This window comes from Prorops nasuta, unplaced genomic scaffold, assembly GCF_024137725.1.
Source record: "Prorops nasuta isolate Cenicafe-Biocafe unplaced genomic scaffold, Cenicafe_Pnas_1.2 PNAS00011, whole genome shotgun sequence".
In the NCBI taxonomy this organism is placed as follows: domain Eukaryota; kingdom Metazoa; phylum Arthropoda; class Insecta; order Hymenoptera; family Bethylidae; genus Prorops; species Prorops nasuta.
Window position 1 is genome coordinate 5411781 of NW_027116808.1, and position 13680 is coordinate 5425460.

Consider the following 13680-nt stretch of genomic DNA (forward strand, 5'->3'; position numbering starts at 1 on the left):
CCGTGCTCTACTGTCGGCTTGACTGAATTTCCACTTTTCTTGCTCCTGACTCTGACTCCTGTTGCGTGTTCCTTTTCTCCCCGCGCGGGGCCACCTGGCTTCTGCAGGTGCCGCAGATGGCACCACTTTCCAGCAACTCCAGCTTCTACCGTCTTATTCTCTTTCTTGCCTGCTCCCTGACTCTCCCTCTCCACCCCCCCTCCCCGTTGTGGCCTTACAATCAGGAGAATCCCCCCCCCCCCATTTACATTCCACACCTGCTTCACTGATTCACTGGCCCGTGCCATTAAACGGAGCTAACCTCCAACTTCAGCTGAGCACTTACTTCGGACGAAGACCGTACTAAAGTATTGTATTGAAGGTTAAAGTGAGACGCGACTTGAACTTGGCAAATACTAACCTTAAAGCGAGTTCTACGAAGCACAATTAGATTAATTGCAATTAACGCTAAACTTAACATTCAGCGGTCAAATTGATATTTTTAAATGAAAATACACGTGGTTAAAAAATTTATTGATAGGTTTAGTGTGTTGAGTAGGGATACCGATCACAAAAGGGACATAAGATAGCATTGTATATATGTATTGTGTTGATTGATACCGTTTATTAAATTGCAATTAAAGTAATGAACTTTTGCAGGATCTGGCTTAAAATTTGTTTAATGGTATACAGGCTACTCTCTGGCTCGAATTTCTAAACGAAACTTAAGCTTAGCACTGTGTTTGGTAATAAGATCAATTGTCTCACTTTAACCTTTAATACAGTGCGAAGCTCGATCTTTGTCTTAAGTATTTGCTAAGCTAATATTCGGGCTTATTTTAGTTTATAAATTCGAACTACTCTTGCCTAATTTCCTTCTCCCCAATCCCTTCCTGTTTTACCATTAGAACTTGAAATATCCTACTTTTTCTTTATTGACTTTCTTTTATTTTTTTCAAAGTGACTACATGAAGTGATTAAATCAAAGCAGAGGGAGCTTTTGGTAAGAACTATAAAAATAGGGAGTACTCTCTCTCTCTCTCTCTCTCTTTCCTCCTCCTCCTCCTATTTCTCGACTATAACCTCAAATTTTGGTGCTTTTAACAGTTTCACTACTTTTAACTATAAAACTCATAATGAACGAAGCTCCGGTGGTGAAATTATATTTTCAAAAACTGTGCGATGAATTTGTGCAACTTAGGGAGCTACAGAAATCCAAAAAGAAGAAGGATAACGGCACGGATGTGGAAGTAGAAGTTTTCATAGATCGCACGATAGGTAAAATTGAAGAAATTCGTAACTGGGAAAAAAACTCCCGGTTATCGGCCATGAGAGCTGCATTGCTCTACGAAAAATCAAAATCACTGATTGCTCGTAAAGAGGAAAAATTAGCTCAGGATATTTTAATAAAAATTCTGAAGGATTTAAAGGATATCGCGTTGGAGAGGGAAGTTATATTTATCGTAATGAGGGTTAGAAATCACATCGCTTATTTTTTGTGCAAAGAGGAAAATTATGTGGAGGCGAGGAAAATATTAGAAATTGCTGGAGACGATTATGAAACTTTGAAGAAAAACAATTCGGTGATGGAATTTTTTACCAGCGAGGAGCTTTTTTGTGTCGCACCGGAAACGGATACTTCGAATAAGTTGGAGCGATTGGTTACGAATAATTTCCAAATGCTCGCTTTTATTTCTAACAAATTAGGCTTGCACGACAAATTTGCGGAGTATCATCACATGGTCTTGGATCGACAGTTAATGACGAAGGAGAATGACGTAGCTATGTGGGCCATCAAATCTGCCAAATTGGCGTTGTATCTTTTTGAAGCTAATAGGTTTAAGTATGTCGTTAAGTATTTTTATAGATTATCCAAAACTTTGCGAATAATTGTTTAAAAACCGATACATGTTTCTATAGGGAGGCTAAGCATCATTTGTTAGCAGCTGTTCGTGTATTAAAGTTGGACGAAAAAAATTGGAAAAATGATAAAAAGTACTAAATGATTATTGGTCATTATATAAATGTACAAGGTGTCCGGTTAACAGACCGAGAAATACTTATAGAGTGCTAAAAAACATTGAACTTTTTAAAATTTTTATCCACACAACCTCTAATTAAATAGTTATTAAGGATTACAATTACTTTCATTTGATACTTAATTCCTATTGATACAATTACTTGGTGACTTTATTCCATAATTAGAAATTCTATACTTTCGAGAGGTGATCGAAGTAGATTTAAATTATAATAGTTGGACATTCTTTAAATTTGAAAGTAAAGAAATCAGTTAGTATGATTGAATGATTAATGATGAAATATTCAAAAATAATTAATGTCTAAAAGAAAATAAAATAATTGAATAGTATATTGGCACCCAATACACATTTATTATGTAAAGTTTATTTTTAATCTTCTAATAAATTAAAAAACCTACAGTTTTGGTTCGATTTTGATTTTTGATGAGCCACTTTACTTCCAAAAACCAACTATACCTCTTCACCATTTTAGTTTTCTAAAATTAATCTGCTAAACGTAATGTCTTCCTTTAAATAGTGAATCTTTCAAATTAAAGAGATTAATATTCATTTTGTTTTTTGTAGTAAATTTCGAAAAATTCCAACACTGAATTTGTAGAGTGTATTTTTACAACTAAAATCCTCATCAAATATCGAAATCAAATTAAACAGGAAGTTTTTCTAATTGATTAAATCATCACACAAAAAAAGATGTATTAGGTTCCAATATACTATTGAAATATTAAATCTTTTATTGTTCTTTAATTGGCTCTTAGTATTTCATTATTATAGTTGTTCAATTATAATAGCAGATTTTTTCCATTCAAATTTAAAGAATACTTGACTAATACAGTCTGTGCATCTACCACGAAAACCTTTTCAATTACATTTTAATCAAACACTTGGTGAGAAAATTGTGAAAATCTTATTTTTAAGATCGCTCATTGTAATTAAATTGATCAATTTCGAAACAAGTTAACCAGAGACCTTGTCGAAAAATCAACAGATTTTATCCAATTTCAATTTCATTTTAAAGGGATAAAGAGTTTGAGAACACATTCGCTAATATTGCAAAATGTTGGATAAAATATGGATTGGCTCTTTTCGATGCTTCCAAAGCAAAATCACTATCGATTTTTCAAAAACAGAAAAATCCAATGTTCGGAAATTTATTAGCCACTAACAAGTTATTGAATTCTGAGGAATCAATGAATAAAAACGATAATAATAATCAAGATACAAAATTGACTAACAGTAAAACTGCGGATTATCAAGGTATTTTGTTTACATTTGAAAAGTAGAAATACAGAAAGTGTAAGTTTCGAACATACAAATTGTAGTTAAATAAGAAAATTATTGAAACGCCTAAAAAATTATGGAACGAGCGCTATCCTTGAGAAGACATATATTTATATATATGGCCTTCAGACATCCTTACCTTTGCTAACTTTCTGAACCAAAAACTCATATAGTGAGAAAGTAGCTCTAATAGAACCATCAGAAAATATTTCCCATCTTTAAGCCAAAATATACTAATTAGCTTAACCCTTTCAAACTCCAATTAAATTAAGCGATGATATAGAAATTTTCTCGGCGAATTTTTATTGCTACTTATCAAATATTCTTAAACTCTAGTTTATTATTTACTAATCCTGATTTTATTATATATATTTTATGCAATGAATACTTTATTAAATAATTTTAATATGTTTAATTTGTTTATTACTAGTTTATACGTTTATCAATACTTAACATCAGGTAACAGTTTCATCCTATCACTATATACATATAATTGTCTATGATTTATTAAACTTCTTGTCCATTGTGATAGACACCGGATCTGAAAGAGCTAAAATTGCAGATCTTTGTCGATAATAGTTACAGCTTACAAATTAACGAACCGTTTCGCAGATTATTTCATAAGATTTAATTTGAGTGGTTGAAACGGGCATATAAAACAACAAATTACACTTGTTATGTCCACAAAACCGAGAAGAAAGCTATTGAAATTTTTTGCTTGAATTTGATTGTTTGAAAAGTTAAGGCTAATTTTTATCGAAAACAAAAATAAAGAGAATATTTGTTAGACTTGATATTCCCCTTTAATAAAATGCCCGTTATTTTTTATACAGCATAGTTAACAGGGCTATAAACATTTTTTTGTTGATTTGATTCTGGATACGAAAGGGCATAGAGAAAAGGCTTTAAGCAAAATTTGTGTATTTTTATATAAAAAGAAAGTGTAAAAAGGAACCGAAAATCTTGTCTCTCAATTTTTTTGTAATTTATTTGAATTGCTTTACGTTTCTTGATTTTTCAATATATCCACTGTTACTGTTAATGTTTCTTCGTGCAATTTTGAAGAGTTCTGGTAATAACATTTCAATATAATTTATTCTTTAAAAATGTTATGGGATCAATTAGGTACACAGGTTCACAAATAATTTTCTAAATCAAACACTTAAGTATAATATTCCATGCAAGCAAGGGCCAAAGTTACTGCTAAAACCTTTTAGAAATGATTAAAGAAAAGCCTAGAATTTTATAAATAAATAATAAAAAATAATGTTAAGGAAATATATTTGACTAGTTGAAAATTGTAACAAAATAAATTAAATTAGTAGACAGTTTCATGTACCTTGTACTTTTCTATTTATTATAGCAAAATGTTCCTATTTTACTTAAAATATTTATTTCCATATCAAAATTTGCATTCAGAAAATTTGAAATTGGAAAATAAACATCTTTTTTTTTAATAACAGTGTTCGTAACTTTCCTGCATGGGAAAGATTGTAAGAAACATTGCGAGATATTTTTTAAAAGGAAAAGTTAACCCAAACGAGGCATTAAACGACGTGCGATGACCAGTAAGAAGAACACGAACGACTAACAGTCAAAACGTGCTCCACTCACTATCTATCGCAGCTAATGTACGCCAGTCACGTCATACCATACACCATATATTGGTACCATAACGAGTCCTCTAATTTATTTTCTTCATAAAAATGAAATTTTATTTAGTCAGCAATCAAGCAAAGAGTGTTTTTTACTATGCCTCTATGTCAACTGTAGCATTTTTCTCAAAGTATTGCAAAGACTTCACAAACGAAGGTATAAACATTCGTAATATTTTTAAAGTGTCTTTTCCTACCACAAACTTAAAGTTCGTGTCTTCGTATATTAGGAAAAGCTATTTTTAATAAAAAAAAATTTGTTATATTTGAGAGGAATATACAATTGCTAGATTATAGACAGAGTTAACCGAAAATTCAATTTGGTTTTAATTTTGTATAAGTTTTATAGACCCAAAATAAAATAAAAAATATGCTGTAGAAAATTGGTTAGAGTCGAATAGTACTAAAATAACGTGAATTTGTCCAAAATGTGAAATAAGCTTGCTTGAGATGAAACTCTTCCAACATAAAAATAAAAATTAAAAAATATATACATCATAAGATTTGTAACTATAAAAATTCTAATTTTTTATTTTATTAACCATTCCAGCCTTCAAAAAGTTAAAATTATGAAGGCTATAGTACATTTTGCTTGGGAATGGCAAATACTTTCTGATGGGAGTGTACCTCCTTTCATATTTCCACTGTTCACTTAAAAAGTGTTGAAATGAATAACTGATTTGAATTACAGGGCCATATTTGTTTTACGAGTCTATAAATTTATCTCTCGTGGAAGATGAAGTAGATTCAACTTTAGTGGAATCCACAAATGACGCAAGATCTCTTTTTAATTATATTTATTCTTGGTACGAGCAAGCTGTAGCGTTTTATACACTGCAGGATCATCCCATGGAGTTTTTAAATACAAATTTAGATTTGTGCGAATTATACGGATACCTTGCATTTTACGAAGAAGATATTGAAAGGTAAGAAAGAAAACGTTATTGTAAAATAAATTAATATATTTCATGCATTTTCGCCTCTATTTCCAGTCAATACGAACTTCAAAAATTCCGTGCTGACATTCTAGAATCATTAATCATTGTGGTAAAAGAAATAAAGCCACAATGTTATATTAGTATTTTGATAGAAACCTTAAAAGAACTGGCTGAGATTCAAGTGGAAATGATGAGTTTAAATTTGCGTAGAATTTACGCAGTGAAGGAAACGCAATCTGTCGGTAATATTGTTTCCTGTAAAATGGGTGCAATTTGCAGTATACACTCATGCCTGGAGCAATTTGGAAATTCGATCATTCATTTAGAAGCATCGTGTCACAATTTTGAGTGATATTTTGCTTTGGAAATTTAGTCGAAGTTTTATTGGTAAGTTGATATATAGAGCACTACAGTTTCCCTCGGTCGGTAATGTAGAACCAAGAATCTTAAGATGGCGCCATGTTCTACGTTAAACTACTTCTTCCAATAGGCTTCAATTAGGTAAAAGTATTATTATTTATAAATTTTAAGGGCTGTTTTGTAATTTTTGTGTTTTTCTGATCTACAAGCGAGTCTACTTTATTAGTGTATTAAGAGGTTTTGTGTCTTTCATAATATACATATTATTGTACCTAAAAAAATAGCAAAAAATCAGAATGAGAAAATGATAAAAAAAGAAATAAATTTTAATTTTGGAGAATCTTTTCCTGGTTGAAAGATCTCAAGTTCTAGGTTAAAATTTGCTTGGAGACGCTATGTCTGCTAGGTTAGGAATTTTTTATAGCCGAATAATCCGTTGACCGGACTGAATGGGCTAAAAGAACCAGTATCTATATTAGCCTTTCGAAACTAACTAATGAAATATGAAAATGAGGAGCACATTAATGCAAAATCTCATGGCGTTTGTTCCTCACTTTCTACGCAAATTTCTACTTCCTGATACATTTTGATTTTGACAAACAAGCTAAGAGCTATAGGAAATAAAACATGGTCGTGTAGGATGTACGTTGGAAATTACACGACAGACAGGAATATATCATTATCTTTATTAATTTATACGTTGATATGAACAATTAACATATATATACAGAGAGAGAGAGAGAGAGAGCCCAATTGGCAAACGTGGATCGTCTCGACGAAAAGAATTATCACAGGATTCTCTTAAGTAGTTGCTGCAACATACGATTAGAATAATGTACTGTCAACAATTTCTTTATAATAAAGTGTATTACGTGATTAAACACTCGTTCCATGACAGCGTCATAAAAATTGAGTGGTGCTGATAAAAAAATTGGCACGCAAAAATGCGTCTCGTTGGACTTGAAGGTCGCAGCGAGGAAGCTCAAGTGCAGACTAAGTGCAACTCGTTAAAAGGTCGTCTCGCCGGTGACCGTTTCCCCGTTATCGAAAATTCTTATCGTCTATATTTCTACATTTTATTATATTCTCAAACCGGCCATTCTCCTCATACGTTCGTTCATCAAACGCACCAATGTCCGAAGAGGTTTTTCAACGCTGCGATATCGAAGAAAAATATCTTGTCGGATGTCGTTGCCCGTTCGATTTTAACGACGACGCCGGAGTCGGAGTTTTGCTTCCGTGATACACTTGCTGCACTTTAGCATATAAGTTCTATTTATAAGCAGAATTCGCCCTATCGATACCATTAAGCAATCAGTCGAAGCAATTAATTAAGCATATCAAACTTGAACAATTCGCAGAATGTATTTCATTTTTCCCGAGTGACAATAACAATGACTGCGACGTAACATTCTTCTAAACAAATTTATCACCGCGGTGCAATGAAACATTGACAAAGAATTTATGCAGCCAGCCGAGACAATCACCGAATCACTGAAAACGATCTGCTCGTAGACAGGGAACACGTGACCAAAATATTCTAATTAATTGAAATTGGAAGATAAATGGGGAGCTGCTGTTTATTATATAAAACAATAGTATAATTTATAAAACGAGGTCTTTGACGATAAGGTCCAGGAAGGGTCAATTGCTTCACTTGAAACGCTGACGTAAGAAGCTGAGAACTGTTTGCAAATACTTGTTGCCAGCACTGTAACACTTTGTTGTCGGGAACAACGGTTAGTTAGTTGCAGTTGAGATAGTCCATTATAGTTGAATAGCCGAGGATACGAGAGACGGACAAAGAGAGAGAGAGAGAGAGAGAGAGTGCTAGGTGCATTCACAAGAATCAATCATAACAAGGAACGTCTCGGCCAATGCTGAAGTGGCCAGAGGATTTATTATGCTCTGTTTCCTAACCCCATATCTAACCTCTAACACGCACAGGATTGATCCACTAGATTTGCAGAGCCTGTTTTCCACACGATGTCCTACAAAACAGTTTTAAGCAGAGGTTATCTTTCGCCATCACTGTTAAAAGAAAAAGGACGAACAATGTTTAAAATAACTTTATTGAAAAGATATCAGTATCGCCCTGCGAGTCCCTCTTCCACAAATCTATAACTGCGACGAGGAAAATATTCGCCTTTTACACTTTTTATCACTTTATTACCACACGTTGTACTAACGCTTTCCCGAGCGATAAGAAAAAACAGAAAGTTCATATGTCAGGCACGAGCGTCTCTTAATAAACTTGACAAATAGCGCCTGGCAAGAGGAGATACCGGAGAGAATCGCTGGAGCAAATTTTGTCAACGGATTGTCGTTAGGGGAGGTTAGGTTAGGGACGCCGGCTCACGGGATGGGAGGGGGGGGGGGGTCGCGCAGGGATCACCGAAGAGGGCGTTAGGTGCGTAAACTTAGGAGGAAAAATGGGTAAATAGGGAATTTCGGAAAGCAGGAAAGAACGCGCGTCCGTTAGCAGTTTTAGCGCGGCTTCATTAATAATCGAGCGATGACGCAGGTAGCGGTAAAAAGAAAGCAATGTAGGCCGAACACGAGGAGAGAGAAGAAGCACTCGGACGTAAGCTCGCGTGACGTATCTCATTTTTGTTTTTGTCTGCTGGGTTATTCGTCTTCTCCATCGTCCATGCTGACTACGAGTGATCTTATCTTCATCCTCACATGCATACCGTTTCTCGTCATACGGACAGTTTGCATAAAACCATCAACTATCCTGGAATATAAATATCTCCATAAATAGCGATCTTCCCATAATCAGTGGACGAAAATAAGATTCTAGTTGTAAAAATAGTGCAGAATTTTTGGAGTAACGATATTACAACCCCGGTATTTTTCTTGACTTTCTCGGACGTTTCGCTTAAGATGTACGCGCCGTTTACAACTGCTTCCGGAATTAACGTCCATTCAGTTGAAACTCTGTCCATTTTAAAAACTGGTTCTTCAGCGTTTCGTCTATGTCCACTGTACTTGTGAAATTATTTTGCAGAATAGTTTCATCGATTCTACACGTTCTATTGTTGTGTAACATTTTATTATATACATACAAGTTTTATAACGGTCTCATCAAGTTTCTTAGAAAAAATTCTGTCCAAAATGAGTCAACTTACCTTAGCCAAACACTTCCGGTCGAATATGCACACCTAAATAATTAGCAATTTTTATTCTCGTCTCCAGCAAATTATCTTTCAACGCATCGTGTAAATCATGACAGAGAATTGTAACAATATAAATAAACAGCGATTATGGATAAGTTTTGTAAAAAGCTGATATCGATGAATGGACACAAGCAAGTTTTTCTTCTTATTCTTTCTTTCTCAACGAGCAATGTGATATTTGTGTTGATGAAATGTAATTGATTTCATTACAGCCATTATAAGCGGATAAGCGTATTTTTAACATTCGAACGATTAGACAAAAGTTTATTTCTGTCACTAAAATCAACGAAACAGTGGCTCGTTCGAACGATTGAGATTAAACGAGCCAAACAATTATAATTTTGTATTGCAAAAAATACCAATTTCAATAACATTGCTTTCTCGTGATAAATAAAGTTTTGTCCCTCTCGTATTTCTCCTTGTCGCTGCCTTGTTTCTCGTACCTTTATTTTATTCTGCAGTGTATATATATAGTATGCATGTATATCAAAGTGCGCTCACCGGATATTGAATATGCAAAATACGTTATCTGGAAAGGTGCGTGAATCTGTCATTCAAGGAAATGTCGATCGCTGTTTGCATTCTGGGAATTACCTTTGGTGTATTCCATTGCAAACGAGGAAAAGTAGCAAATTTATTGAGTCGCCCTTTCTAAGTGGGGTAATTTGGTAAATTATCATTTCTTATTTCCATAACACAATAACATAACCTATATCAAAGTGCGCTCACCGGATATTGAATAAGAAAAATACTTTATCTGGAAAGGTGTGCCAATCTATTATTCAAGGAAATGTCGATTGCTGTTTGCATTCTGGGAATTTCCTTTGTTGCACGGTCGTTTCTACATTAAATTTTCAAGGGAGGGGGAGAGTAAAACAAAATATATTCATTTACAATACTAATACATAAAAGTTTAATCATTTTTCAGAGGGGGGGATGACCTCCACCCTTTAGATCACATACTTTGGTGCCTTTTACTGCAAACAAGGAAAAACAGCAGACTTATTGAGAAGCCCTTTCTAAATAAGCTAATTTAGTAAATTATGGTTTCTCATTTCGATAGCACGATAGCTTACCGTATATCACTGTGCGCTCACCGGATATTGAATATGGAAAATGCCTTATATGGAAAGGTATGTCAATTTATTTATCATTCAAGGAAATGTCAATAACTGTTTGCATTCTAGGAATTACCTTTTCCACAAGGTTGTATTTAAATTAAATTTTCGGAGAAAAAGGGGGGGGGGCTTCCCCCAATACAACCATGCTTTGGTGTATTTCATGACAAACAAGGAGAAGGAATATACTCATTAAGACGCCCTTCCTAAGTGACCTAATTTGGTAAATTATGGTTTCTTATTTGGATCGCACAATAACGTAACGAGCGGTGCGTACGCTCGTCTATATAACAAGTTCTGGGAAAAATCCATAATAATAGAAATGAAATCTGGATGTCCTTGAAGATTTCATGGGAAGGATGAAGGATCAACGAGTGATCTTCTTATATTTTGCTGTTAAACTGCGTCGTGACGTAATTTCTGCAGAGTCATCATCTCAGTTATGGGAAATACATGGAACAAGATTGATGTAAAAGTTTGCGGTACTCATCGGTAGACGAAGGAATAATTTCTTGCGATGAAATAGGAAAAACTGGGACGGATGATAAAAAGGATTGGGAAACCTTGGACTATTATTGAGAACGTTTAGAATATACGAGTGAATGTCACCGAGCGATTAGAATACTTCCTTCCTACGTTATCGATTGCAAAATCGATTAACAATCGAGACGTTAGTGATGCAAATCACTGAGATATTTGCTCCATGTAATTTTCAATAACAACCCGTACTAGATACTCCGTCTCGACTTTTTTTGTAGACTGCCACTTATATGCATAGTAGTACATACATTGTTATCAATAGAAAACAAGTAGCCGAGATAACATCTCATTTCCAACAATAATTATCCAAATCATATATAGTTTTTTCCTTATTGGATTTTTGTTTATTGTATGATTTTTTTCTATTTTTATTGAAATATATAAAAACGTCTATTTAGGATGGGGTTATCAGTTGAATATTTCAGTGAAATCTTTTGTTATCTATAAAAATTGATCAGGGGTTAATAATCCTTAGATTACATCTCATTTTCAATAATAATTATCTAAATCATATATTTTTTTTCTTATTGAAATTTCGTTTATTATATTAATTTGTTTATTCTTACTGGAATACACACACACACACACACACACACAAAGATCTATTTAAGATGAGTAGACAAGTTGAATATTTCTGTGAAATTTTTTGTTTTCTATAACAATTGCACAAAGGATTATCAATCCTTAAACTATATACATCTCATTTCCAACAAGAGTAATTATCCAAATTATAGACTTTTTCCCCTTATATTTTGATTTCCTTTATTGGATAAATTTTCATCATTGTTAACTGCACTAACTACTTATTAGAGTGAGTAGGGAAAAGCCTCACGTAAGATGACAAAGTGTTTAAGCAATTATGATTTTAATTTATTGCTCCCCCCTCGAATCTGGTAATATAATAAGTTCGCAATGATCAAAAAGCATCTTACTCGTATTTTACATGACGAGCATGAAACTTTGTTTATTATCCTTGTAATGACCTGTCTTATTGACAACGCTCAAACTGACAGACTGGATGTAACATGTAACATTTGTGCTTCATTCAGCAAGAATTACAGTAGTCTGATAAGTGCCTATCATGTTTATCTTTACTAATCTTTAAAGAGCTATATTGAAAACATGACTGGTGGTATCAAATAAAAAGTGATTAGATATATTGGTACTTGGAAATATAGTTTCTTTCAAATAAAAAGGAATTTTGATTAAGGTAAGAAATTCAGTTTAAAAATGATATAAGAATATTATTTTTTTAATGATGACCTAAGGGTGGTGGAACATAATAGTCTGTAAGCCTTTTACGGTTTCTGTAACGTAACAGGATCTAAGATAGCGAACACGTAATCCATAAGACTATATCGATCGCTATCATTTGATGGATTACGTTTCATCTGCCTTGAATCTCGTTGCGTTATGGTTACCATAAGCACTTACAGACTGTTTTCTGTCATATTATCCTTGTTAACTTAATTTGTTAGGTTAATACCCTTATTTCAACTATCTTGTATATATACAGGGTGTACTACTTAAAACTAGGCTTGCCATCCCGTCCTCCTTTTCCCGCACATCATTCTCTTTCAAGTGAATTCTAATGAAATTCAATAGGGGTATTTATAATTTTAATAAATATATAATAATTTCATTGCTCCTATAAAACTATTTTCAATAATAACAGTCTTTATTTCAATATGTCTAACGTGTCCGGGGTTATAAATGGGAACCTTACTTAAAACGACCCAGAGCATAGATAGAAAAACATGCGTATCTCTTATAATTAAAAAGATACGCGTGTTTGTATACCTATGCTCTGGGGCGTTTTAAGTGGTACACCCTGTATATAAAAAAATTATAAGGAAAATTAAAACATAAGATACGAATACTGCGAGTGACAAAAGTCAAAGACGTTGTTGCATGATGATGTGAAAATTGTCCTTGAATTATTTAATCATTTTTTTAACTTCAAGATTGATTATTTTGAAATGTGTAAAAAAATTGTTTAACAATTATGTCTTAGTTGTAGTTTTTTTCTTTTACACCTAGATATGGATAAAATGACGAAAATGTCGTGTTGCGAATATATTACATATTTTTCATTGTATGTTTAACCTTTAGGCAGCTGAAAAGCCACTGTAGTGTCGTTAGACAAACCTCGACAATTTACTCACTAAATATGTTACTTTAAATCAATAAAATTTTTTAGAAAATTTACCACTATTTAAATGCTTTGACTTCCGACATTTATCTATTCAAATAGTAGTCTTTCTCTCAAAACTTTATTGATTTAAAGTAACATATTTAGTGAGTAAACTATCGAAATTTGCCTAATGCCACTATAATGGCATTCCTGCAGTTTAAAGGTTAAGCATAATATTTACTTTTAGCTCTTATTTGCAATAATATATTTTATTAATTTCTCTTTAAATTTTAGTTCCATGTAAAAATTATTAGGAAGCTTCAAAACCAAGTCGCAATAATTAAATAGTGCTAATTTACTCTACTTACCTATACCACCGTATTGTTTTTTGATAAGGAGAGATATGTTAATATTTTTTTTTTAGTCACAGTTAAAAAACTTTTTAGACCAGAAAATGTGT

General features: G+C 33.2%; 1 protein-coding gene across 3 annotated transcripts; it reads left to right on the forward strand.

The window, feature by feature from the left end:
* Window positions 1-940: 940 nt before the first annotated feature.
* On the forward strand, window positions 941-10706 carry LOC136777503 (KIF-binding protein-like). Of its 3 annotated transcripts, XR_010823259.1 has the most exons (8): window positions 941-982; window positions 1087-1822; window positions 1900-1974; window positions 3034-3272; window positions 5643-5877; window positions 5944-6276; window positions 10357-10561; window positions 10616-10658. XR_010823259.1 is itself a non-coding variant. In XM_066733837.1 (5 exons), exons 1-5 carry the CDS (start codon window positions 1116-1118, stop codon window positions 6239-6241), a joined length of 1554 nt encoding a protein of 517 aa, XP_066589934.1. In that variant the 5' UTR covers window positions 998-1115; the 3' UTR covers window positions 6242-6325. The 3 variants fall into 3 exon arrangements, 1 of the variants encoding a protein (XP_066589934.1); XR_010823258.1 differs by lacking the exon at window positions 941-982 and having other exon boundaries at window positions 998-1822; window positions 10635-10706; XM_066733837.1 differs by lacking the exons at window positions 941-982; window positions 10357-10561; window positions 10616-10658 and having other exon boundaries at window positions 998-1822; window positions 5944-6325.
* Window positions 10707-13680: the final 2974 nt, after the last annotated feature.